Source organism: Zonotrichia albicollis, chromosome 10 (genome assembly GCF_047830755.1).
Source record: "Zonotrichia albicollis isolate bZonAlb1 chromosome 10, bZonAlb1.hap1, whole genome shotgun sequence".
Classification (NCBI taxonomy): Eukaryota; Metazoa; Chordata; class Aves; order Passeriformes; family Passerellidae; genus Zonotrichia; species Zonotrichia albicollis.
In genome coordinates this window covers 32,737,051-32,761,923 of record NC_133828.1, presented here as the reverse complement: position 1 = coordinate 32,761,923, position 24,873 = coordinate 32,737,051, and the positions used below count along the sequence as shown (strand labels likewise).

At 44.1% G+C, this 24,873-nt stretch overlaps 1 protein-coding gene across 18 annotated transcripts in view; it reads right to left on the bottom strand.

Annotated features, from left to right (window-relative positions):
• Positions 1-625: 625 nt before the first annotated feature.
• Positions 626-24,873, bottom strand: part of BIN1 (bridging integrator 1) — a 90,191-nt gene continuing 65,943 nt past the window's right edge. For 4 of the 18 annotated variants that reach the window (XM_074548734.1, XM_074548728.1, XM_074548737.1 and 1 more), the window contains 8 exons: positions 23,768-23,918; positions 19,561-19,689; positions 16,602-16,709; positions 15,022-15,045; positions 10,942-11,034; positions 10,068-10,181; positions 9,165-9,266; positions 626-6,168 (listed from right to left, as the gene is read on the bottom strand). In XM_074548734.1, the coding sequence (XP_074404835.1) occupies positions 6,061-6,168; positions 9,165-9,266; positions 10,068-10,181; positions 10,942-11,034; positions 15,022-15,045; positions 16,602-16,709; positions 19,561-19,689; positions 23,768-23,918 (829 nt within the window). In that variant the 3' untranslated portion in view covers positions 626-6,060. The remainder of the gene's footprint in view (positions 6,169-9,164; positions 9,267-10,067; positions 10,182-10,941; positions 11,035-15,021; positions 15,046-16,601; positions 16,710-19,560; positions 19,690-23,767; positions 23,919-24,873) is intronic. The other 14 variants (XM_074548739.1, XM_074548735.1, XM_074548742.1 and 11 more) reach the window with 7 other exon arrangements.

Below are 24,873 nucleotides of genomic sequence, written 5' to 3'. Positions count from 1 at the left end.
GTGGACTCTGGAAGTCCATGCATCAAAGCGTTCACTGGCACCAGTTTACAGCTGTGCCAAGCCTGTCAGGAATCAGGTATCTGAGGGAGTGGCCCCAAAACCAGTCAGCTATGAACTGTGAATCCTTCTCATCCTGTCCCTCAATCCCAGTGGCTCATGGGCACAAACACCCCTTTCTACCTGCAAAGGAAATGTCCAATTTAAAGAGCAGAACCCAAATCCAGCCTGGAAACTGAGCTCACACAGGTGTGACAACAGGCCAGAGGGAGCTGAGAGGAGTTTGGCCAGCTTGGCCACAGAGTGCCCTTGCAGTGCCATAGTCCCACCAACAGACCTGCCTTAGACAATGAAGGTCACATCACTCAAATCCTTCCTTACACTACATTCATTTAGTGTCACAATCAACTGGAACAGAGACGGCTGCTACAAGAGCTTACCCTGCTCTTGTAAGGACCAGCATCACCCTCTCCATCCCATGTGATTGCAAGAACTCCCAATGTTAAAGGCGCCTGGACACCAAACACCTATGAAGCTACTCACCTCTGTGAGGAGAAAAATGTCCTGAATTGTTTCAGCTTCTTAATATAAAGGTAGGAAAAAAATAGAGAGAGAAACTGACACAGGATTTAGGATGACACAAATTATATTTCTGAACATCACCAAGAAACAAGATGGGACAAAGTCATCTAGTACTTGTGGAACTGGGTATCACAGCTCTAAATACAATGGGAATTGTTCAGCTTTGATTAAACAAAACAAAAAATAATTAAAAAACCACTCAACCCCCAAACATGTTTCAGGTCATTGTGATTAAACTCAGAGACTGAATTAACAGAAGGAAAAGAGATTGCTAATACACTGCCAAAGTCGTTCCCACTTAATTCAGCTAAAGAGAAGCAATAAGCCCAGGGCTGCATCTGGCAAGTTTCAAGTAGGGACCTTCTACATGAAATGCAGACTAGGGTCACGAGAGCAGAATAAGCTGCAGAAGGAGGTGAAGGAATTATAGCCATAGGACACATCAAAGTACAAGCTTATACAGACCAGTCTTCACAGCTGTAGTTTCTCCATTTAGTTTCATAAGCAAAATTTCCAAAAGAGCCTTTGACTCTTAGCCCCCATGTGTCAACTAGACCCGATGGATTGTAAGGGCTGGTGCCACAATCCAGCTCTGGGCACCACCCAGGACACCTTTACATCAGGAGTTGTGCAAAAAGTTGTGAACCAGAGCATGCAAGCAGAGAGGTGTCTGCACCAGTGCCAGGTGTGACAGTACCTGTGTGGCAAGGAGTAGCTTCCCTTTGGTGGCCCAGAGACGAAAAGCTGTTGCTTGTTTTTCTGGTATCAGCACTATCAAGTTGCATTGTATAGGATTTGCTGATGGACTTGTTTGTGCATCTTCTGACTTTGCACACTTTGGCTGGTGGGATGTACCCAATGCTGCCATCATCCTCAAAGAGCATGGGAGAGACTGGGAGGTGAGAGGAGCTGGAGAATGGGGCCAGTGCTGAAATCAGAGGTGCCTGTGTTAGATGCACACAGACCTCCCTTGTCTGTGGGAGATCCACAGATCTTCCTAGAAAGGGCTGAGAAGCACCTCTGCCTCCATCAGACAAGGACATTCACTGTTTTGGGGCACTGACTGCACAGCATCCAAAAACCTGTGGCAGAGCATTGCATTTGTCTGGCACAGAGCAGGAAGCTCAGAACTCAGTGCCACTGGCAGGCACGAGGCACCTGCTATCAGATTGAACATACACATCTTGGCCATTCATATTTTGTTCTCAGCCCTACAGAGTTTCTCCCTGGAATTAAGAGGTGAGGGAGTCAGTACATCAACCCAAAATGAAAAAGATGAGTCATCCCTCCATCCTCCTCCATCTCCTCAGCCTTGGGCCTTTTCCCTACAATTAGGATGCAAAACCTAATTGAACTGGCATCCCAGTTCCAGGTAGAATTTGGAGTCCTCAATCCTGCTCCAAGTCCCCTTGGGGCTGTCTGCCTTGGCCACAGTCTTAGAGTAGTGGGACAGGAAAAGGTTCTGCAGCAGTGAACAAAGCTTCAGGGATTGTGGCACAATTCACACAAAGCACTATCAGCTTTGAGCAGCTGGAAATGAACCTGCACAACCCCATTTACTGCCTCACCTCAACAGCCAAGCATAACAAAGGTGATAAAAGCAGACAGCTGAGGAATCCCCATGGAAAACACCACAGAGTATGTGGGAGTCTCACCTGGAACAACACACTCTTCTTCACCCTTCCTTAATGGGTGATGGGACTCTTCCTTAATTCTATTAAATAGATATATTACTGACACTGCTAAGATAGAAAAAGGGGTAAGAAACAATGTCTTAACTTCTTTCTCATCAGTTGGGTAAATGCCACTTCATACTAGGATTAAGCTCAAACTGGAGTATCATAAATCTGTAACCAAACTGAAGCCAACAGAGCAAGAATGTCTATTTAAGTCCAGCTACAAAACCAGTCAATGGCACGGGATGAGAGATGCTTTTATTTTTCACCCAGTAGAACAATCAAGTGGAAGATTATTAAATGGGGAAAACAGCAGCTTTGATGGGCCAGATACCAAGTAATCCCTGAAATGTGTCCAGTGTATCTGTCAGTGGAGCAGAACTGGGCTTCTTTGGGTTCTCTTCAGTGGATATTTGCAAAAAAACACAGTTTAGAGTTAACTGAAACCAGTCATCAGATTAAGAAAAAAGGCAAAGGCAAAAAGACTATTAACGTTAAAACATTTTCTTTCAGCATTTTCAAAACAGAAGGTTTCACATTTTTGCTTCAAAGCAACTTGTTACAGCCCAAGACAACATTTGTTAAAATGCAAGCCTAGAAATTAATGTTTCATTTTGGTATGAAAGGATTTGTTTGTTTCAATTTTTCCCTTTTTCATTCCACTGTGAAAATGGAAAAAAAAAATTGTCTCAGGTCACCCTTACATTTTTTCTCAGATTTTTCAGTTCAGCCTGCAAACTGAAAAACCAGAAGGGTACAGCCTACTCGAGAGTTTACTGTCCCTCTTTCGATTTGAATCAGATCTAAACCAAAGAAAAGGGGAAGTTCATTTCACCAGGTAACACCAACCAGAATCAAGGTATTTAGGAGATGTAAAAACACTGAAAATGGGAAGAGCCATGGCTGTTTACAAGGGGCTGAACGACCCAGGAGACAGCTCTCCCAGCTCTAAAGAACACTGCCATCTACAAGTTTCCTGCTCCGCCATCCTACTTTCACATAAGGCAATTTATAAACTGTGGGTCTGAACCTGCATTTTCAGAACCTGACTGAGATGTGCTGACACCACTTATCTGTGAGCAATGCAAGATCCAGGTAACCCACCCTAACCTGCTCTAAGCCAGAGGGCTTGGGGGTTTTGGGCTGGGGGAAGCAAATGGAGAGAGGCACAAGACTCTCCCCACCAGCAACACTGGAGCATCACTCACGTGACCTGAAAACAACATCCCTTTTTTGCAAAGTGCTACCACTTCTGCAGGGACAATACAGTACTGGATAGTTGCTCTGCAAGCTCAATAAAATGAAAAGGCCTTACAAGGATCTTTTTTGGGACAGTCATCTGGTTCAAGCACAGCAGAGGACAACAACGGCAAAAAAAACACCCCACAATAAATTAGGTATCAGCACAGCTTTCTAAATGGTCTAGAACAGTTACTACAAGACAAAAATCACAGCTCTGGTAACTTAGAATCTTGTCCTTTTTTTAAAAAAAACAAAGCTATTATCCACAGGTTTTGCATAAAAATAAACATTTTAAGCTGACAGCATTATGTTAATTGGATCAACCCGCTTTTTTATATATATATTTCTATATATATTTAAATGTATATTTTATATGAATAATCTTTAAAGGAGTAATGGGAGTCACAAATGCATAAAAATAGATATTCTGAAAAACAAAAAAGAGTAATAATAAAGACAACCCTGATGAAAAAGGAAAAAAAAGTCAAACAGGGCAGTATTCTAAAGCAACAGCTCACCATACCATAATTTGTGGAGTCCAGTCCTTCTGTATTGTGAGCAGTTACTCCTAAATACTGTTGGGGTTTTTTAACAGTGATGTAAAATAAATTCCTGCACATTTTTTCTTTTAAAAAGGAGAAGGGATTTGGGCGTATAGGACAGATTTAATGCCTGTTACATTGCTGTAAATAACTACCATGGATCATCTCCCAAGCTGAAAGCAGGAGGAACTCCAACAATGCTTGCATCTATAAGAATATATTTTCTAATCAAAATCAGATCTGTTCCTCCAAACTAAGTTGTTTGGTGTTTTTTTTAAACACAATTTTTGCCCTACAATGTTTTTCTGTTGTCCTACAAATAATCCAAACAGACTGGAAAAGGTGAGATTTTCAGTACTCTGTCAGCATTTGGTGCAGCTTTGACAAAAGCCAACTCCTACCAGTTTGGAAGATTATTTCAGAGTGATCCTGAGCGTGGCGTAACCTCACTGTTAAAAATCCCTTCAGGGCAAAACAATCGTGGGGGAGGAGGGGAAGCTGTAAAAAATTAAAATAGCCTGACTTGCTTGCCAGCTGCATCAGTATTCAAGTAAAGTTTATAAAGTACCTTTGTGGGACTTTAGAGTCTTGGAGAGAGCCAGACCGGCTTATATTAACAAGTGTAATATGCACTTAGAATATGCCTTGTCATCTGCTTGTCTAAACTAAAAAAAAAAAAAAAAAAAAATTCAAAAACAAACAGAAGCAAAGGAAAGGTAAAGGAAAGGACTCAGCATCAGTATTAGACTGCAGAGTGTCTTCTTGACACTGACACTTTGATATTCTTGCCTTCCTTTCTAATGCATTACAATAGCATGAAGTCACACAGCCATTTTAAACAAGCATTTCAAGAGTCCAGTTTTCATAGAGGTTAACTTGATCATCAGCACAGCACTGGAGAAAGCTGATCTAACGATATTTCACTTACAGAACTCTTCAAAGGAAAATAAGAAATACAATTCCACAAAAAACAACGCCAATGAAAAGCACAGAAAGTAATTTGTTTTTTATCAGTGTTTTTGCTTTGATATTCTTACAGAAAAAAAAATTCCCTTATCTGTCTTTAAAAGCAAATTTTCTAACCAGTAGATTTTAGAGCTATTTTCCATCTACATGAATCTAACTTTTCTGAAACCACCAATAGGTTTGGGGTTTTTTGGGGGGGGTAAGGGATGGGGATGTGTGTACTAGAGGATTCCCTCTCCTAAATTTCAGACATCCAAATGGCATCTATTTGTTTTGTCTTGTTTCTCCTCTTGAATCTGTCCATTCCCCTTAGGTTTTCAAAGGCCAACACTACTGTGAGAATTTAGGCATCCGCATTTGAAAGAACTTTGGACTGAGCACAGCTTCACACATTTCACCTTCTTCATGCCCTTTCCATGTAGTTTCTTCTCTCTTTACATGTATAAAATCACAGTTTATGTAACATTGTTTTAAAGGAAGAAAATAAAATACACACACACACATATACATTGTAGTGGTGAACACTATACACTAAAGTTTTTTTCAACAGCATAACAGAAAGTTTGGCCTACTGTAGGTTGAAGATGTAGGGAAGGCTGAATTTTTATGGTTGCCATGCAAGCCACCTTCAAGACAAAACAGATTAGCCCACCCAAGAGCAAATGCAGCTCCTACTTTCAAGCCATTCAACAAATACTGCCTTTCCAGGAATCAGACTGACATCTGACAATTCAGTCAATGCAGTACTTGGAGAACCTCACTGAGTTGCTTCTGCATCAGTCCTTTGAATCCAAATGCTGTTTAAACCAAAGGGGAAGAGGGTATCTGAATTGCCTTATTATTATTAATATGTATATATTTCAATAACACTTTGAATTTCAATTAACTTCTGAAACCTTGCCCTTTGAGAAGAACACACCCTTTAAGTTGACTTTTTTTTTCAGGCTTCTATTCCTTCATTATTCTCTCTTCATTTCCTCTTGTTGTTCTTTTTCAGTTATCTACCAGAAAACTTGCTTTCTTCCAGCAGAAACGTGGCTGGTGGGCTTGGACTTTCACTGCACCCGTTCTGTGAAATTCTCAGGGAAAACCCCTCGGCATTGGTCAAGTTCCTTATGCTGGATCCAGTCAGACTCCTTCACACCCATCAGCCATCCTTCATCCTGCAGGAGAAGACAGAGATCAGATGCTAAGGGACAGATGTGAGCAGAAATTTTTCTTACAGTGCAGGCCAAGGAGGTGTCAAGACATTACCAAAGCCATGCTCTTATTTGGCTTGGAGACAATCCAGGAGGAGTATGGGGAAGAAGGAAAAAATGCTGTTGTTTCCTTTTAAACAGAGAAAAGGCTACATCCCGCCAGAGTTCATACCAAAGCTCCCATCTGACCCAGACTGTGCAGACACAGTAAGAAAGAAGCAAGTGTAACAGAAACATGTCATAATTTACACCCACTGAAACAGGAGAAATTCTGCCAAAAGAGACTCCAGAGCTACAGAATGGGAATCACCTATCTCACCCTTCACAACGCAAATGTGAGGGGTCTAGCATTCTCCATAGCCATAAAAGAGACAGGCACCTCCAGCATGTAATTCACCCCATTCATCTCAGGCACAAGGCTTTGGAAAGGATGAATCAGCTCCAGGAGGTGCTCATCCCTGCTCCAGTCAGGCACCCAGATGATTGGCATTTTAGAGGTGGTACAGGCAAAAGGAGTCTTACTTGCTGTGCTGAAATCCTGATCTATGGGAATTGGGAGCTGAGGAACCCAACCCACCTTCCCAAAACTCAGCAGTCTGTTTGGTTTGATGCAAGGTGAGGTTTGCAAAACTCCCAAATTTTGGCTACATGTGATTTAGGTCTCTCAATAAGGTCTTCCCTAGCCTCCAACCTATACATCTATAAACACAGATGAATTTTCACTCAGGCAAAAGGAACCCTGCTTGGTAGAACCTGGTCATGAGCAGAAGCAGACTTCCCACCCTCTGCCTGGAGGCTGCCTGGCATTGAGATTTCTGCGCCATCCTAGGCACATGAGGAGATATTCAAATATTCAGGGTGGGAGGGCTGCCCTGAGCTTCCAGCTCAGGCGTACCACCTCTCTATCCTCTGCATGCCTTGGAGCTGCCACAGTGGGAGCTCCCCTTCCATGTACATGCCCCACTCATTTGCAGGGGGCAGCCTATGGGTTTAGAGTGCAGCATGAGGCACAGGAGCTGCACAGTCCCAAGGGCCTGCAGGCTCACTCAGCCCTGACTGCTGCCTTAGACTGGAACATCCAGGAGATGTCATGGGAACAACACGAGATGGGAGCCCATCTGCAGCAGCCAGCTGCAGGGGCTGTGGAAGGACTGACATGCCATAAATCAGGGAGACAAACAACGAGGCAGAAGACACTGGGCCCAAGTATGTAGAAGGCAGCTCCCAGCACGTCAGGCACAAAAGCTCATCCATTTGCACACAGTGCTGCGCCATAGAGCATGCATGCATCACTCCCACCACATCCTGCTATAAGGGGTCTCCTTGGCTGTAGGGATTAGACACAAGGATCCAGATGGGGCCTTATCAATTTTAAACCACATCACTTGAAGTGCCAGCTTAGAAGTGTTGCTGCCCTCAACCCTTTCTTCTGTCAAGAGAGATGAATCCAGGCCTGGGCACACTCACAAACTGAGACCTAAGCTGCAAAGTATGAATGGGAATCAGTCCAGTATCCTAAGCTCCCTCCAGTGACGTGCACAGTTCATGCACATGTTAACAGCCAGCAATTCCTGGCTGGCTATGATTGAGGTTAGGGAAATGAGTTGTAGCAGAGGATACACTGTAGAAGGGTTAGAGGGCTTCAGTGCAGCTACAGAGTCATGTTAGCAACACTCAGAGCTCACCCTCTGCAGCTTGGAGAGTCTCGAGTTCATGGCTGTTGCACCCACATCCAGCTAAAGTGCAAACACAGGGCATTGAAAAACTCTGATCCAAAAACGCCATCTGCTCCACAAACACCATCTCCTACCACAGAAACTGGGGGAGCTGACACTCATTTCCCATCCAGAAACCTTTCTGAGAAAGAAATGTTCACAAATGCTTGTGCAGGGCAGTCCCACCCAGTGGGGAGTCTCATCTCCAGAAGGAATCAGTGCCTGTTCCCCAGAACCTCTCCTCCTCTAGCTGTGTGGCAACTGTTGGCATATTATGAGTCCATTTCACAACCATCAGCATGATCTGCCTCCATCATTCACAAAGCCAACAGCTGGGCCACAAAGAGGATCCACATTTTCTGAGTTAGTGAACTAACCACCTTCCCTTTATCCCTTGTGGAATCCAGATCTTATCTGAACTTGGCCAAACCCAAAGAGCTGATCACTGCTCATCAATTTGGAGAATTCTCTTTCTTTTCCAAACAGAAACGTAGAGATGTGAGCATTAATTTTATAAACTCAACACCTCTCTCAGTCAAAGTAGTAAAACTGCTACAGATTGTCAGCTGGGTGCCCTCAAACAGAGAGAGTGAGCAGGACTTACTCAAGGTTTCTAGCTCAAATTCAAGAAAAACATGACCAAGTAAATTCAGGTTGAAGATGAGTAGCAAGACTTGCTCTCTGGAGCTGAGACCTTCTCTAGCCTTTGATTCTGCTGCCATCTCCTGACCAAACACAGTCATTTGGAAAGAGCCACTGCTGAGCTGAAATGCAAACATCATCCACCACCAGCTGCTTTCTCAGAGCTCCAACATTTCTCAAAAGAGAAGAAAACATCATAAGGTATGAGTCACTTCTCTCAATGCCACAGTCTGTGCTGTAGTGGTCATAGGGAATATGGATCAAGTTTAGGGGCAGTGAGGAGGCAAAGTATGGGCTCAGTTGTGCTCAAGATCAAGAGAGAGCCATTGTATCGGCTCAAATGTTTTGATAGGGACAAGAACCCATGGCTACTCCACATGCTTTTGAAGAATAATGTCTCCACTTTCCAGGAACAGACAGAGTCTTCCCTCTGTTGCAAGAAGCCAGTCTCAAGCTCAAGGACAACCAGCACTCTTGCCAGCTCCCAGCCACAAACTAACGGCTCAGGACTCAGCCAGCCAACTGTTAGTGAAGAAAGAAGCAGCTCAGGAAGCCCCCTTGGCTCCACCTGGCCCATGCTCACACCCTGCCTCCCCCACTCACCTGCTCCTCAGGGTTCTCAAATGGAATCACAAGCACCACGTCCCCGGCCTTCAGCTGCAGCTCGTCAGTGTCGGTGGCCGTGTAATCGTGCATGGCCTGGACCTGCAGGGACAGGAGAGCAGCACTTTGAGCACTGCAGCCTAAAATGCCACCTGAAACCACACTAAACGTTATGAGCCTCCTGCCATTCTTCAGGGCTTTGCCATTCTTCTGCTTTCAGCAGAACTCACAGGAAAAAAACCAGGAATGACTAAAGCAGGGAAGTGTTCCTATAGTAAGACGTTGTAAATTCTCACTTTCAGGGCGTGATACAGCTGTGCTTTCTTGCTACTGCACTCCCTTATGCACATTAAATTTGTGGCTTATCTTCACCCAAAATCACTCCTTTCTCCACTCCTTTGCTGCAAGTGATCATTGGCATATTCAGAATGCCCACCCAACTACCCTGTCTAGTCCTGTACTTTTCTCTGTTAATTCTGACTTTGTGACTTCCCTGAACACAGAGTCCTCTGTTCCTGCTGGTGTTCCCAGCTCTTCTCAATTTGCCAACTTGCACCAAAGTTTAACTTTTCCTGTCAGGAGCACATTTTATCCACTATCCAGAGTCTGTGACTGACACCACCACACCACCAAGACAGAAGCCACTCCAGCAGAGAGAACAGATTTTGCTGCACAGTACAGCAAGGCCTTTAGATGCTGATCTTCTTACATAATCCTTTGAAACATCTGGAACTGCATGAAGCTGCACTGCTGGAGAGCAAGGTTTATCTCTTCTTCAACTTCTGTTCTGCCTTTCAATGTGGCCTAGCCCTACATGGCCATGCTGAGTGAAAGCAGTTAATGCCTTACAGAGGAGAAGAAAACCCTCACCAGGAACTCAATGCTGCACAGCCACACACTCACCTTGAACAGAAATCCTGGGGGCATGTCAGCTCTCTCAGATGAAGCACCTCCTTCCACAGTGCCATTGACAGTCGCAGGGAAAGTTTCCACAACAACAGCAGGCAAAGAGCTCTGCTAGGCAGTGGCAGCCAAGGAAGGGAAAAAGAGACATTGAGAAAAGAGAATCCAAAACTGAAGCTCCAAGTCCACCCTGGAGGATCCAGACCCCAACCATCCCATGGCTTCAGTGGGTTTTCCAAGAACACCCCAAGGGACAGCAGAGGCAGCAGTGAGAAGGCAGAAGTGGTGACTGCTGTCTTTCTCTGCCAAAGGCTGCAGAAAGGCAGGGATGAGTTATAGGTTTCCTGAGACCACAATGCCCAGCATTTCCCAGTTGCGGTGGTCACAATACAATCTCACAGAGACCTCCTGGAACAGACACCTTAAATGTGACTGCCTGTAGGAACAAAGCTGCCATGAGACAGGACCTACCCCTGTCCCCTATAAAGGGCAGTAGTGTCACCAAAAAGAGAGGAAGCCTGGATATTCAGGAGAGACAGTCAGAGCCAGAGGACAGGGTAGGTAAAGTAAATGGCAAGCAAGAGGGAATCCAGCTGACAACACAGCTTAGGACAGCATGGGCTTTGAGCTGACTTCACAACATGGGTGAAGGGACAATTCTTTTACTGAATTTTCCAGCAGAACTTCTCCCTAAGCATTACACAGATAAAATGCAACAACTAAGTCTGGTCCCTGAATAAGAGCATTGTAACTCCTCTGGTGGCAGGGATGTGTTTTTCCAAGCAGCCACACAGCTCCTGTCCCAGTCCAGCCTCCCACGTGTGCTGTGTAACAAAGGGACGAGGAAAGGGATTGCTGTCCTTGAGGTGTTTACCGATCCTGAGTCAGCTTCAGTTTTAGATGCTTCAGCTCCAGCTGCTGCTTCTGATCCAGCTGCTTCAGCTCCTGCACGGGCTGCTTCTGCAGGCTGCAACACAAAAGTCATCCCAATGGGAAGTTACTCTCATTCCAGCTACACGAGTGTGCCAAAAAGTGCAGCCCAGCCTGCCCAAGTGCTCTGTGCCACTGTCTGAGCCATCTGCTGACTAACGGTGAGACACTGCAGGGTCTGGCTGCACTTGTCTTCTCCTTTCTCTGCAACTCATGGAAATCACAATAAAGTCAGAAACCCTCAACTCCAGCCATGCAATAATTCAGAGGAAATCAATGAAATGGCAAAAATTCTCTGTGCCTTTTTCTCTTCACAATCCAAACTGCAGACCTACTTTACACACACACAGTAGTTATTATTAGATCTAGATTGCCAACTTGTAAGAGAATACAAGCTCTCTTGCGTGCCAAAGAACAAGGATCTCTCCATAGTCTACTTCCAAGGATAACAATCACAGAATATTTAAGTACTCACCTACTTAGAGAAACAAAAGAGCTTGGAAAGAATGTGCCCAGATATGAAATTTAGTCCAGACTCAGCACCAACATGACATTAGCACTGAATCAAACAGACACTGAGCTTCAGTGCAATTGTCCCTTCAATTTTGGACAGGCCCAAACAATTCTGAATTTGGATTCTTTTGTGAATATTCTATTACTAAGAATTTTCTATGAATATTCCAGATGGGGTGCATAGCACATTTGTGTTGATGGAAAGCTTCTACTGCACAAAAGCTGCCACCACCAAGGAAATCCAGTGTCACCCACAAATCACTGCCTGACAAAAAAAGCCTGGGGACAGGGGTTTCTGTGCACAACAAAAGACCAACCAAACACCTATGATAGGCTTCCAGCAGTTCAAGTTTTTATTCTTCTTTATCTGGAGTCAGATCAACTTCTTTTTTAATACAAAATTAAAGATATTCATTTGCCCCTCCCAGAAATTGCAACAATGCAGGAAGTACATTGGATCTGGTAGCACTAAGGCTGCAAATCAGCCCCCTGGCAGACTGGTCAGGCAGCATCAGGGAAGACTCCCAAGATTTGCCATTTTTAATACATGGGAATGCCCAGTTTTAGCATGCCTACAGGCCTCATACATTTGATAAACACATGTTGTCCTGCTTCAGCTGGGATAGTTGATCTTTTTCCTAATAACTGGTACTATTTTGGATTTAGGATGAGAATAATGCTGCCAACACTGATGATGTAGTTGCTGTTGAGCAGTACTCACACCAATTCAAAGACTTGTCAGGTCCTCATGCTGCCCTGCCAGCAAGGAGGCTGGGGGGCACAAGGACATGGGAGGGGACACAGCCAGGACAGCTGACCCAACTGACCACAGGGATATCCGAAATGCCATCATGCTCAGTGTATAAACTAGGGGAAAAGCTGATCAGGCACCACTGCTCAGGAATGAGCTGGGCATCAGTCAGCTGGTGTTGAGCAACTGCTTTTCATTTGCCTCACTTGGGTTTTTTTAGGTTTCATTTATCTCTGCTATTTTTCTTTTCACTACAATTATTATTATTTGTTTGAACTAAGATGGTCTTATCTCAATCCACAAGTTTTATTACTTTTATCCTTCCAACTTTCTCCTCCATCCCACCAATGGGAGGGAAATGAGTGAGTGGTTGTGTGGTGCTTCACTGCCAGTTGGAGTTAAATCAAGACATGCAGCCCTACATACAATCATATTCAAAACAAGGCACTGTCCAGATTCCTTTAACTTTGTAGTTCTCACAGTTCCAACCTTACAAAACCCCAGAGTAAAGCAATCACCATGGTAAACCTTTTATGTACCAGCTGGCTACTAGCCATGCACTAGCACAACATTCCAAGCAGCATTCTAACAACAGCAGCCATAACAAAGAAATAAATCCTTGATTTAATAAAAATCCATTACTTTACCTTCAGCTGGTCCAGTGGTGTCATCTAACACATGCTTTCCTCCCCTACCACATCCTTCCTCATGTCTCCCAATCACCATGTCCACAGGCCAATACTGCCAGAAGATGTTCTAGAGAGCAGAGCTGTTCCCATCCTACAGAGGATTGCCTCAGCAGCTTTGGTAGAGCTAAGGTAAATATATGCATATGAAATGCTACAAAGGATCTTCCTGTTCAATTGGATTCACTCCCAGGTTTTCATTTGGGTTCAGTGAAACTGGAACTGGGACAAATGCCAGGCCAACTCTATCTGACCATGCATGAGTTTTATATGGACAAGTGAAAAGGACTTCAAGGTGAAGGTTCCGGGTTTTTTTCTTAAAGCAGCTAATTTGCAAAAATAGTATGGAATAATCAGAGAAACTGGATCTAAATTAATCCCCTGAATTTCAACTAAGGGCATTTCCATGTCAACTATTAATTTTTCTATTTTATATACCTGTGGGGCATCCTGAGGCCTATAAAAGCATTTACAGTCATGGAAAGATAGTACAGGGAGAAGAAGAACTGCTCACTGCTGTTACCAGGTTTAAAAGCTTTGCTTATTCCAACAGCAGCATCATGCACACCAAATGCACGTTTCCTAGTCTGTAGAACTAAGCCAGCTCTGCTGCAGTCAAGGTTCTATGCAATTGTTAACTTCATGGCCTATGAGACTAAGGAACCCCAAAAAAGTCTCTTCTCATCAACAGCTAAGAATATTTATAACAAAAACACTTCAGAAGACTTGAAGAGGAAGATTCCCCAGCTTTAGGAAGCTCTGCTCTCTGTGAGTGTTGGTGAGAATTGGTACAGTGAGAACACCTTGAATAGTAGCATTTCCTGGTTGAGCAGATTCTCTTTTGGGTAAAACCAGTTTGCAGGATGAGAGACATGGTCATAAAAAAAAAAAACCTTTTACAGCCAAGACTGTAAGCACAGCTCAATCAGATGCAATCATACGTTACCCCATTCACCTGAAAGGAATGAGATTTTTCCTAGCTAAAGCAGTCTCTTCTTCCCTATGACAGATTGACAATGCACATACAGGGGAAGGACAGATGTTAAACACTTATGGCTGGTACAACACACAGGGGAAACCTTCTTCCTTGACATCACCCAAGCTCATGGGAAGGAGAGTAGGGGCCACAGTGAGCCCTTAGGCCAGGGCTAAGTCATGTCCTTCCAAGCATATCAATTCTAGAGGGTGATCTGGCCCTTGGGAATGGAAGGCTGGCAGGACTCAATTCCTCTGCATGAGCCATGAGCTCACTCAGTGAATACAGCCAGTTCCAGCAGGAGGCCTGAGAACCCAGATCAAGCATTTTCTGTCCACACTGCTGGCTGCCAGTCCAGGGGGACTCAAAAGTAGTTGTGCTTGAAATATCTCTCAAGGGGCTAATCTGCAGCCACCTGAGACCTGCCCAGGCCACACATGTAAAAGGGCATAAATGAGGGTCAGGGTCAGGGCTTTTATTCAGATGCAGGGCATGTGCAGGGTCTCCCTGTCAGCAAGCTCCAAAGCTGAGGCAGATGCCAGGCAAGTCTTGGGCCTGCAGTTAACTTTCAGTGGAGACACAGGGTGAGCAAACTCACATCAGCCTTTCTGACAATGATGGTTGATGAACAGCAAACACCACAGACAATTCCAGATGAGCACATATCTAATGGTACAGGCAGTAATGATTATATATTTATGATAGCTGAGATAATGCATTGCACACAAGACCAACGGCACACAGAGAGTTCAGGAAATGTGTTGTGGAGAGTGAGGATGATGCCACAGGTGTTAAGTATGAGGTGAAGGTCACAGCATTATGCCAAGGGAAGGATGAGTGGGTTAGCAGGGAAAGGCAATGGGCATGTGCACTGGTAGAATGGTAAGTCTCAGAGTGCCAGACTGACTTGCAAACATGTGCTTGGCCCTGGGGCTTCATACAAGGTGCATAAATGGGTCCAGCAGCACAAAGAGCAACTTTGGCCTGGGGTGTGCAGGAAGGAGAAGCAGTGAAGGAAAGGAGACAGGCATGTGAACAGAACTGGCACTGGCATGTGAACAGACATGATGAGAGACAAAAGCCGTATGAATTTCTTACCTCCCATAAATCCCAAGGTAAAGACTAAGCATGTCAAAGAGCAACAAAAATAAAACATGTTTATACATGATTATTTCAGCGAGTACAAACATTACAGACACTGATCAGACTGAAGCAGACATACACATTCAACAGAACTTATCTCTGCATGTTTTGAAAATATCTGTTAGTACATGAATTTATACATCCCTGGGAATAGAAGATCTTTAAGGTCCCTTCCAACCCTTTAACTTTCTATGATTCTGTGGTGTCTTTGGATCAGCAGTAAAATATTTTAACTACTCTGCCATACTGCCCATCCTATAGGAAATAAATCTGACTGTTTTGATACCTAGGTGGTTTTCACTATTTTTTGGTTACCAATAGAAGTTATTTCTTTTTTACTCTCTTTTAATGACTTCTGAAGCTGATAATAATTAGGTTAGAACACTAAATATGCTATTGTTGAGTACTTTTGAAAAACCCACTTAGTGTAATATTTGTTGCTTACTGGAAGGATAATTTCATTTTAAGTCAAATTTATATTTGTATCCTATGTAAATATGACCAATAATCTGAGTTCTAACTCATGATTCAGAAAAAACAAGTAATTTTTTTTTCAGAAAGGCTTTTCCTGATATGCAGCTTGTCCTGAAGGCAAGTAGACACAAAATGCCCATGTGCCCACATAAAGTTCCAAAAAAGGATAGCTTTGCCATTTTGGTGTGTATCCAATTATGATAATAAATAGTATCTTGCGGATACAGTATTTAGGGGAATCAAATGCTTTGTGTTTGCTTGCTCTGACAAAAGAAGTCTTATTCCTACAAAAATCTGTGCCATACAGACCTACTTAACATGATGATACTGGAGATGTATTGTAAACAACCCAATTGTGTTAATTACAAATTTTAGTGGCATCCACAGGCAAAAAATAACCACTTCACATATATAAAATGGAAAATCTCAGTGAGGACAACAACCATATTCAGGATGCACTGCAAAGCCTCCAGTCATGTAGATATAACACAAGACACAGTCCACCTGCCTCTGACAGAGGACAGGACCAGGTACAGGCCAGAACAGAATAAGGCATCTTCCTTTTTGATACCACACTGTGACAGGTGGGAAGCTGCTTCTCAACTATGAGTGCAGACTGTGTCATACACATAAAAAGAAGGGCTTCACATCACTTGAATATCCATTTACAGCCTTATTCACCTTAAGTAACTGCAGATTATCCAAGTGTCTGTTAATTAAAAATCTATTTGAGAGCAATTTATAGCAGGAGCACAGAGCTCAGGCTGAATTCCCATCCACAGAGTAGCAGCTTTAATACATACAGCATACAGAGGATGCTGCTCTAGGGAGGGACATACATTAAGTGGATCATCAGAGCAAAGCCCAAGCATCCCTCAAACACCTAGTGCCTGACTGTGGCCAGGCCAGCAGCCACTGATTCTCCCTGGACTTTCACACCGAGCAGAGAAGACCAAGGTCCCCACACCCAAGCCCAGCCACCCACAGCTCAGGTCCATGCTATTGTTCAAGGTGGGTGCAAGTCAGTCATGAAGGGAGGAGGAACGGCGAGATGAACCAACCTGGGAGGCGGGTGTGGGGGTCTTCCCCACAGTGGCATCTGGTTTAATGGGATCAAAATCCAGATCCAACAGGCTGGCTCCCTCCTGGAAGGGCCCAGGGGCATCAAACTTGGCAGCAGTGAGGGAGAGAAGTAGTATGAGCATTAGACACGCGCGTGTGCACGGTGGAGGGAGGGCGTGTGATATCCCGGAGCTGAGGCTGCAAGCGCAGAAGAAATGGCAGCAGCGCAAACACTGGATGCGAGTCCTGACTGCCTGGTGCCCACAATCACAGGCAGCTCACGTGGGGCCCTGCAAACCAAATCTGAGCCTTTTCCACAGCACTCATTCATCTTCCCACCTGGCCGAATGAGCTGACATGGTGTGAGCACCTGATCTGCTGTGGTCAAAGGGATCACGGCCACTGCTGAGTGAGAAGGGCTGCTCCTCTATCTGCATCTACTCCCCACAGCTCACCCAGCTGCCTTTACACTGAGAGACCAACTTCTCCAGCTACATATAAAAGAGCTCCCATCCATACAACCCATCTCAGGAACAAAAATCCAGGCAGAATACCACTGAAACTACTGAAAGGGAAGTCTGAGAGACCTAGAGCTAAGTCCCAAAGCTGTTAACTTTCTCATGCCTTCTGAGTCAGAAACACAAAATACGGCAGCTCACCCCAGCTAAGGGATGTGAATGCCCCCCCAACTATAAAATGCTGTTTCCAATAGTTTTCATTTCTAGGCATCCCATAAACTTACACATGTAAGTCTTCTAAAAAGCATACATTTGAGAAGCTTTGCTACTTTATTCAAAGTCATCAGAGTAACTCCCTTTGAGTGAATAATGCTCTGCCTAGAGACAATGATCCCACATTTGCTGATTACCATTAATAAGAAATCTACAAAGGACAACTACAAAGGACACAAATTATTAGCATTTAAGACTGGACTATCACTTTGGTGGTTTCAATTTAATCTAACCACAAGATACTGCTTTCCACTCAGCTTCAGAGGAAGCTGCTGTCTCTGGGAAGTTAGGAAGATTTGGCCCTGTTTCCTACAACCTCCCAGCTCACTGGTGCAACTGCTTCAGCTACCTTTTCAATAACACAATTTGGCAGGTTGGTCTCCACAATTATATGAAAATCCCACAATGGAAAAGCTTCTGGAAAGTAGCAAGTGACACCCTTTAAGGTAAGTCCTCTGAATACCACCAACATCACCATCATTTTTGCCTCTTCTAATTTTCTCTTGCCCCAATTTTCTTACAGATTTTTCTCTGCCTTATGAATATGCCTTTTTTGCGATCCACAAGGATAAGAAGCCAAGCTCTCTCATCTCACAATAATAAGCCCTGACCAGCATGCAAAAACCTACTATCATTCTAGTAATTCTAGTTTGTTCTTCCAGCACATCCAAGCCACCCATCAGAGAGTTTACAACCCGAATCTTTAGCTTTGTTTAGTAGTGAAACCTCAAAAGGCTGCAGCCATGGAATAGTCTTACCTGTCATTCAAGACTTGAATGCAAGGGCTAACACTCCTCGCCTTTACCCAAATCTCCCACAAGACAGCTCATTGGAACTAAGACATCTGATAGGAACAGCCCTGGGCAACACCAATAGAGTGCCAGGGGCTGCTGGGCCCTGGAAGTGAAGACTGTTCTGGAAACCAGAGTCCTCCCTCAGAACTCCCATCTGGTCAAAAGTCACAGCAGATCCCATCCTGGCTCAGAGCACTGATCAGGTGCAGAACATGACTAAGGGCTGGCATTCGCATGGAAACACATGATAGAGAGCATAGGGCAGACAGAGCTGTCCATTGCAATAAAGGAGAAGGAAGTACAGATGATGATCAAGAGTTGCTCAGCTGCCTGCAGTCCCCGCCTTCCAGCAGTGATGTCAAATCACCTCTCCACTCTGCAAGTTTTCTCTATTGTAATGCCAAATCTAACATGGACTTCCTTCCCTCCCCACTTCATCTCTGCCCCTCATCAGCTGGGTGGAAGGTGGCAAACCAGAGGCAATGGAGCAGCATGACGCAAGGAGAAATGAGGGAATGAGTCACAGATGAGCACTGATAGAGATAGGATTTGTGCTTTAACAAGCATTTAGGGAATATATATATACACATTTGTACATACATATGTGTATATATATATATTTAAATAAAGTAGATGCAGGTATCTCATGATACAGCCAGAAATCTGGTCAGGCTCCTATGTACATATGGACTGCCATTCTCCTAGATCCAACAGAGAACTTTCTACCTGGATAGCCTCTCTGGTAGTGACATAAATCAAAAGGCATATGAAAACATAAAAACATATAATCTGTAAACTTTTTCCTTTTTCAGGGCTTCAGAAGGTGCCACTTGACAATACTGACAGACTGTGTCAGCAGACTTAACTACAGGCACAGTCCTGCCCATCTAACTACACCAACTATTCTTGGCAAAGAGAACTTTGGCAATTCCTTGTGGCCTTTCCTGGGCTTTAAACCACAAAGCACATGAGTGAAGACACAGAGAGCACAAAACTGTCTTCTCCAAGAACTGGCAGAGATGCCAAGGTCAGCAGTTAGGGACTTACATGAGCAGGGAAAAAAAATGTTTCATCCACACAGGATCAGTGGCTTTGGAGAAAGCATAGCACACCACAGGATATGAAGGGAGTCATAATCCATGTGCACTGCTGCTGAATAAATGCAGCAATTACTTTCTGGTATCTTGACCAAGTGCATTTCTCCTGTTTCGTCTATGAATGAAAGGTCTCAAAGGACAACCTGTTACTGCCTTTCAAGTACTCTCCCCTTTAAGTCAGCTCCTAGGTAATCCTTTGCCTTCTGAGGTCCAATGCTGAGCTTGCTTTCCTCTTTCACCTGACCAGGTTTCATGGCTTGACACCTCCAAAAAGAAGACTGGTCTGAAGGAAGAGTTCAGAGGCAGAGAAAAATCAGGCAGGGCATAGCAGCTAACCTGCGAAGGGGTTGTCACACTTATCTCGGGGACAAAATTGTCATCAAACAGACTGATGATGTTCTCCTGCTTGATCTCCTTGGAGGGGGTGACTTTTGGAGGCGGAGGCACCGGAGGCCCTTTCCTCAACTGCATGCAAGAGAGCACACGGCCACAGCACAGACGGCGACACCCAAAAAAACCAAAGACAGGAACCAGGTTAGTCACAAAAACTCAAGGTGAGGGAAATCACAACCACTGGCACAGAGCAGTGTCCAATCAACTCCATCTGAAGAGAGAGGGGAAGGGCTGAAGGGCTGAACTGAAACAAAACAAAAATCAATAACCACACGCCTCCAGAGAAGGTTTGGCATCATTAGTTACACTTCAGCCGCGGGCAAGTTTCCCTCTGCAGAGGAGAAGCGTAACACAATTAATATGCATTGACAGGACATGCATACATAATTAAACATGTGCAACCTTCAAAAGAACCACTGGGAAGGGAGCAGATCAATTACTGAGAACATGATCCAACAGAACAGGCCAGCACTGCCTCCCTTTGCCATACTTACCATACCTAAGGGAATGAGAGAAGAGACTCCATTTGTCCTACAATGGGCAGATGGCATTGACAGGACAGACGGATCTGCCCAGTTCAGGCTCCCTGGTGCACTGATTTTAAGTGTGCTGTAAGAAAGGTCTGCAGGAGCTCTTGAAGGCATCTCAGCTTTAGGCAAGAACAACTCAAAGTCCTGAAAAGCCGTGACTGCTGCGAGCCCAACTCTGCTCTCAGTTTCACCAGTGAGCATCGACAGCAACGAAGTCACATCTCCTAAATGGAGATCCCAGTGAATACATAAAACCACCTCACTCTGTAATTCTAACCCATTCTATTACCCCTCATCATGCTAAATATTCACCCTGACACTGCATCCACAACCCCATGGAAGTTGTGGTATATCCTGCCTAGATCAGCCCATCCACATAACTTTTCATATTTTGCTGTGCACAAGGCTTAATGATCATTTCTAGATCAAATCAGACTTTGAGGAGCTGCTGCTGCGTTGGAATAAATCAGCCATACAAGTTCCAAGCAATGCTTAGTAATGACAATACCTTCTATTTACAATGATATTTTCCAGCTACTTGATCTTCTTACTGCAAAGCAGCAAGACCCAGAGACCTGACAATGTGCACCCAGTGCATCTGTGTCAAGCCCAGATCCGAAATCCAGAAATCCATTACTCCTAGGCCTGTGTTCACACTTCTCCAGCACATAACTGAGTTCTACACAGCCTTTATTCAGGTTTCTAAGGACATGCCCAGTTTTCTACTGGATTAACCTACTTGAGAGAGAGTGATTGCATAGAAAAACACATCTTTTCCCCCCTGAATAGCTAGCTAGGGGAAATAATGGAAGCAAGTGAGTTCACTTCCAGCTTTTTGTTTGCAGAAGGTGGTGTGTCCATATTCCCTGAGAACAATTCCTTCCTGAAAACCCCCTGCCTTCCAGTTGTAAGATGGGACCAGAAGTTTCAGGGAGATGCTCTTCTCAGAACAGATCCACCCTCTGCAGAAATGGAAGGCTCCAATTACTAACTCTCAAGTCAAAAATATCACAACTCTTCTTCTATTTATTCCTCTGATATGGATAGTCAGTCTCCTTCATTCCAATGCAATAGTATTTTGGAAATCACCAGTCCCACACTATTCCAGCATTACTTCCAAAAGCAGTCTAAAACCACATTTCAAAGACAAGATGATTGCATACTGATGTTGGGTTATACCCATAAATTCATCACGCACTAACAACTTTGTTGCCTAGAATAGAACAAATCCTCTAAAATCCTTCTGCTGACTTCGACCTCACAGAGATTTATCTGCCCAAATTCTGCACAGTTGCACTGATTTCAAAAGTCTCATTACAGAGTTTCAGTGGTGTAACTGAGAGCAGAAGTGTGACCTTTTAAGTTTCACAGATCCCCTCAAGTCTTGTTTCATCATCAAATTATTCTGCCAAGAGCTGAGAGCATTCACTTCTTCCAAAAGACAGAAATAAACTGTTTTTAAAAATTAAATGACAGTAAAAGAGTTTGAGGTTGCTTTGGGTTGTGCAGGGAACAGTGCAAAATTTAGTTAGCATTTATTTGATCACTCCTGATCTTGTCTTTCTCTCCACAGTCTTTGCTCACACTCTGCATTGGTATTTCAGAAGCAAAGAGGCCAGGGAATTGTTCTTGCTCTTTGCTTTGTTCTCCATCCTCCCAAAGAAGGTGAGGCCTCTCAGCCTCCCTTGGAGGACCAACAGAGAACAAATCACTTACCCAGAGGTCAAAAGTAATGACACCTGTGAAGATTTCAGTGTTAAAGTTGGGCACTTTGCTGTTGAGAGAGCAGACACTTGTGCTCCCAGCTGCCTGGCAAGCTCCACACACTTGGTTTCTAGAATTTACCCACACAGACACCAGGCTCAGCTCTGAGTGTGAAACTCCAGCCTTTGCCTTCCCTGCCTCTGGAGCTCCATCTCTCAGCAGCTGCTGTTAATACAGAGTGGAGCTCTTCTCTTCCTGATGCCTGGGGGATGAATTAAACGCAGAATGGGAAAGAGCTGCCGGGTGGTGGCAGCATTGGCTGCAAATGTCATTTCAGTGCTGCCTGTGGCCCATCCCAGCCAGGGCTGTGCTGGCATATCCTGCTTGCTCCTCAAGGGCTGCCTCCGGCCCCATTTCTGTGGGCAGGCAGGCAGCAAGTGAAGGAGAAAGCACTTGCAGGCTGGCAAAAACAAGGGTTGTGTGTGCTATTTAAAGCAAAGGGAAGAAAACAAACTCAGCAAGATGAGTCCCCAGTCAGGGTGAGTGAAGTCTGTTGTAAATAGCTTAATAAATCTCTATATGACTTCTTGTTCCAAATTTTAGTCAAGTTCTGGAAATCTCTGGGGGAACAGTAAAAAAAAAAAGAAACCTGCAACAGAAGGGCAATTTTGAATATCCTATCTTCTCTCCCCCATACACACAGCTGGCTCCAAAGGTCCTAACCAGGTTGGTGGTCAGGCTCTGCACTGCTGAGCTTTTCAGAGACCCTAGAGAAGTCCTGAAAAGACACTGCCAGGCATCCACACATCTCACAGGGCTGGAAAAGAAATTTTGCCACATGTCCTCTTCCTGTCCCTCAATAATCCTAAAAATCAAATATGCAGTAGAGAGAACAATATAGCGAGAGGCTATCTAGAAACAGGAATAAAAACTACCCCACAGGCGCTTGGATTTGGAATCACACTGCTATGCATGGGAACACCAAGGAAGTTCTGGGTTGCACCCACCTCTTCTCAGAGGCAGTGGGTTTTCTTACCAGTTTGGCCAGAACCCCTCTGACCTTTAATTCTTCCTGGAAGATTTCTCCCAATGTCCTACTTACTGAGACACAAGGATTGGAACCCAATGTAAATTTGGCCTCGTTACTACTTTTTCCCCACTCAGCAACAGAGGGACAAGAGGATGGAGTAAATGTTTTATCTTCCCAAAGTAAAACACATAGATGATATGCTGAGCAGCTGTATCTAATGTTTTGAACACGCTGCTGGATATTTCCTATGTAAGGAAAGGCCTAATGAAGGCCACATGGAAGGTATCACACTCATACAATGGACTATCTTCTTCCTGGAACCCACCTAATTTCTTCCTAGCATAAAAATATAATCCTTTTTTTTTAGCATAATATATTTTTGTAGCATATATATATTATGTATATATACAATATATACATAATATTGTATCTTGATAGTAAAGTGAAACATCATCCAATGTACAGATGGTCTCCTTATAGTATTAAGCTTTTTTATTTTAACCTTTCTCAGCTTGAGAAGTTCTTAAAAATAAACTGGACCACTGAATCTCACTGGTTAATTCAAATGTAAAGAACAAACCTCCTCATCCAGCTACAACTCCATCCATCCCTGGATCTTCTTGGCCATCCTATCAGACAGCAAAAAGTGTTACTGGCCTTCCCCCTGTGAAACCATTCAAAGACAGTTCTTATAATAGAAAGATGGCAAATAAGCAACTTGCATTCTCAGGAACTTTCTCAGGAACCAGTGGAAGAAAACAACCATCATGTGATATTCTGTGTGCTCAGTAGCAGGATGAGGCCTAAAAAAACAACTGATGGAGGTCTTTGACTCACAGAGCTTGTGCCATCAGCAGAGACAAGGTCAATGCCATGGGGACACTACCTGAGACGGTGACTTTGGGATGCTTGCCCCAGGTGCTTCCAAAGTGGACGGCTCCAGCTCATGGTTGGCAGTCTTGGTCTCAGGGCTGGTGATGGGAGATCCATCTGGTGGAGGCGAGGGGCTTTTATTTGCTTTCGCTGGGGTGCTGTCACTGAAGGAAGTGGAGAGAGAAAGGAGGAGACAGGGGGAGAGAGAGGGGGAGAAAAAGAGAGAGAAGTCTGAGCCAGGCCTAGGAGGAGCTGTGCTAACCAGCACAGATCAGTGGCCTCCATTATCTCTTTGCTTCACTGCCCAGATACGCAATGAAGACATTTGGAGCTCCTGAGAAGCATCTCTGCTGAGTCACTCGCAGTCCAACACACTGCAGCAGCACCACTTTGCAGCAGGCTACTCACTAAAAGCCTACAGAACTTACATACTTGCCTCAAACACAGAAAAACAAAAACAAAACAACCAGGCATCCTTCATTTTGCTAGATTTTCATACAAGTGCCTGACATTAAATTATAGTCTTTAATATTGGGGAAGCAGATGGGGAAAGGAGTTCAGTGCTGCTCATTTAGTTTTAAATGCCACAGATTGGAATTTTTCTGTGTGGCTGTCTATGGACCTCTGCATGGGTTATGACTAATAGATTCACAACACCTGAACTAAGGCTGCAATCACAGAATGTCTTATTCCTTGATGTGGTATGAACTGACTAAGCTAGTAGAGAGGCAAAGTAGCCAGAGGTTTCACAGATCACTCCAGGAACAGTGAAGTTCTAGCTACTAATAGAGATTTCTCTATTATGAAAGGTCTCCCTAGTTGATCTCTATTTTAAGACTGTTTCTGACACACAGTCAAGAGGGATTCTTCAGGAAATTAAGATGCAAGAAGCATATGCCAGTGGCATTTGTTGGTTCACAGCTTGGACAGATTTGGGCAGATTTTTCAAAGGCATGGCAAGAGGCACATGCTTTTCCCTACAGGCGTGCCCTGGCTGGGTGTCAAGTCTCTGCTTCAAAACACAGAGTCATGAGACATTTAGCAAAAAGTTGGTTACCAGAGAATTTCATCAGGGAAAATTCACTGCTGGAGAATATTTTAGCAGAAGTGATTACAGTT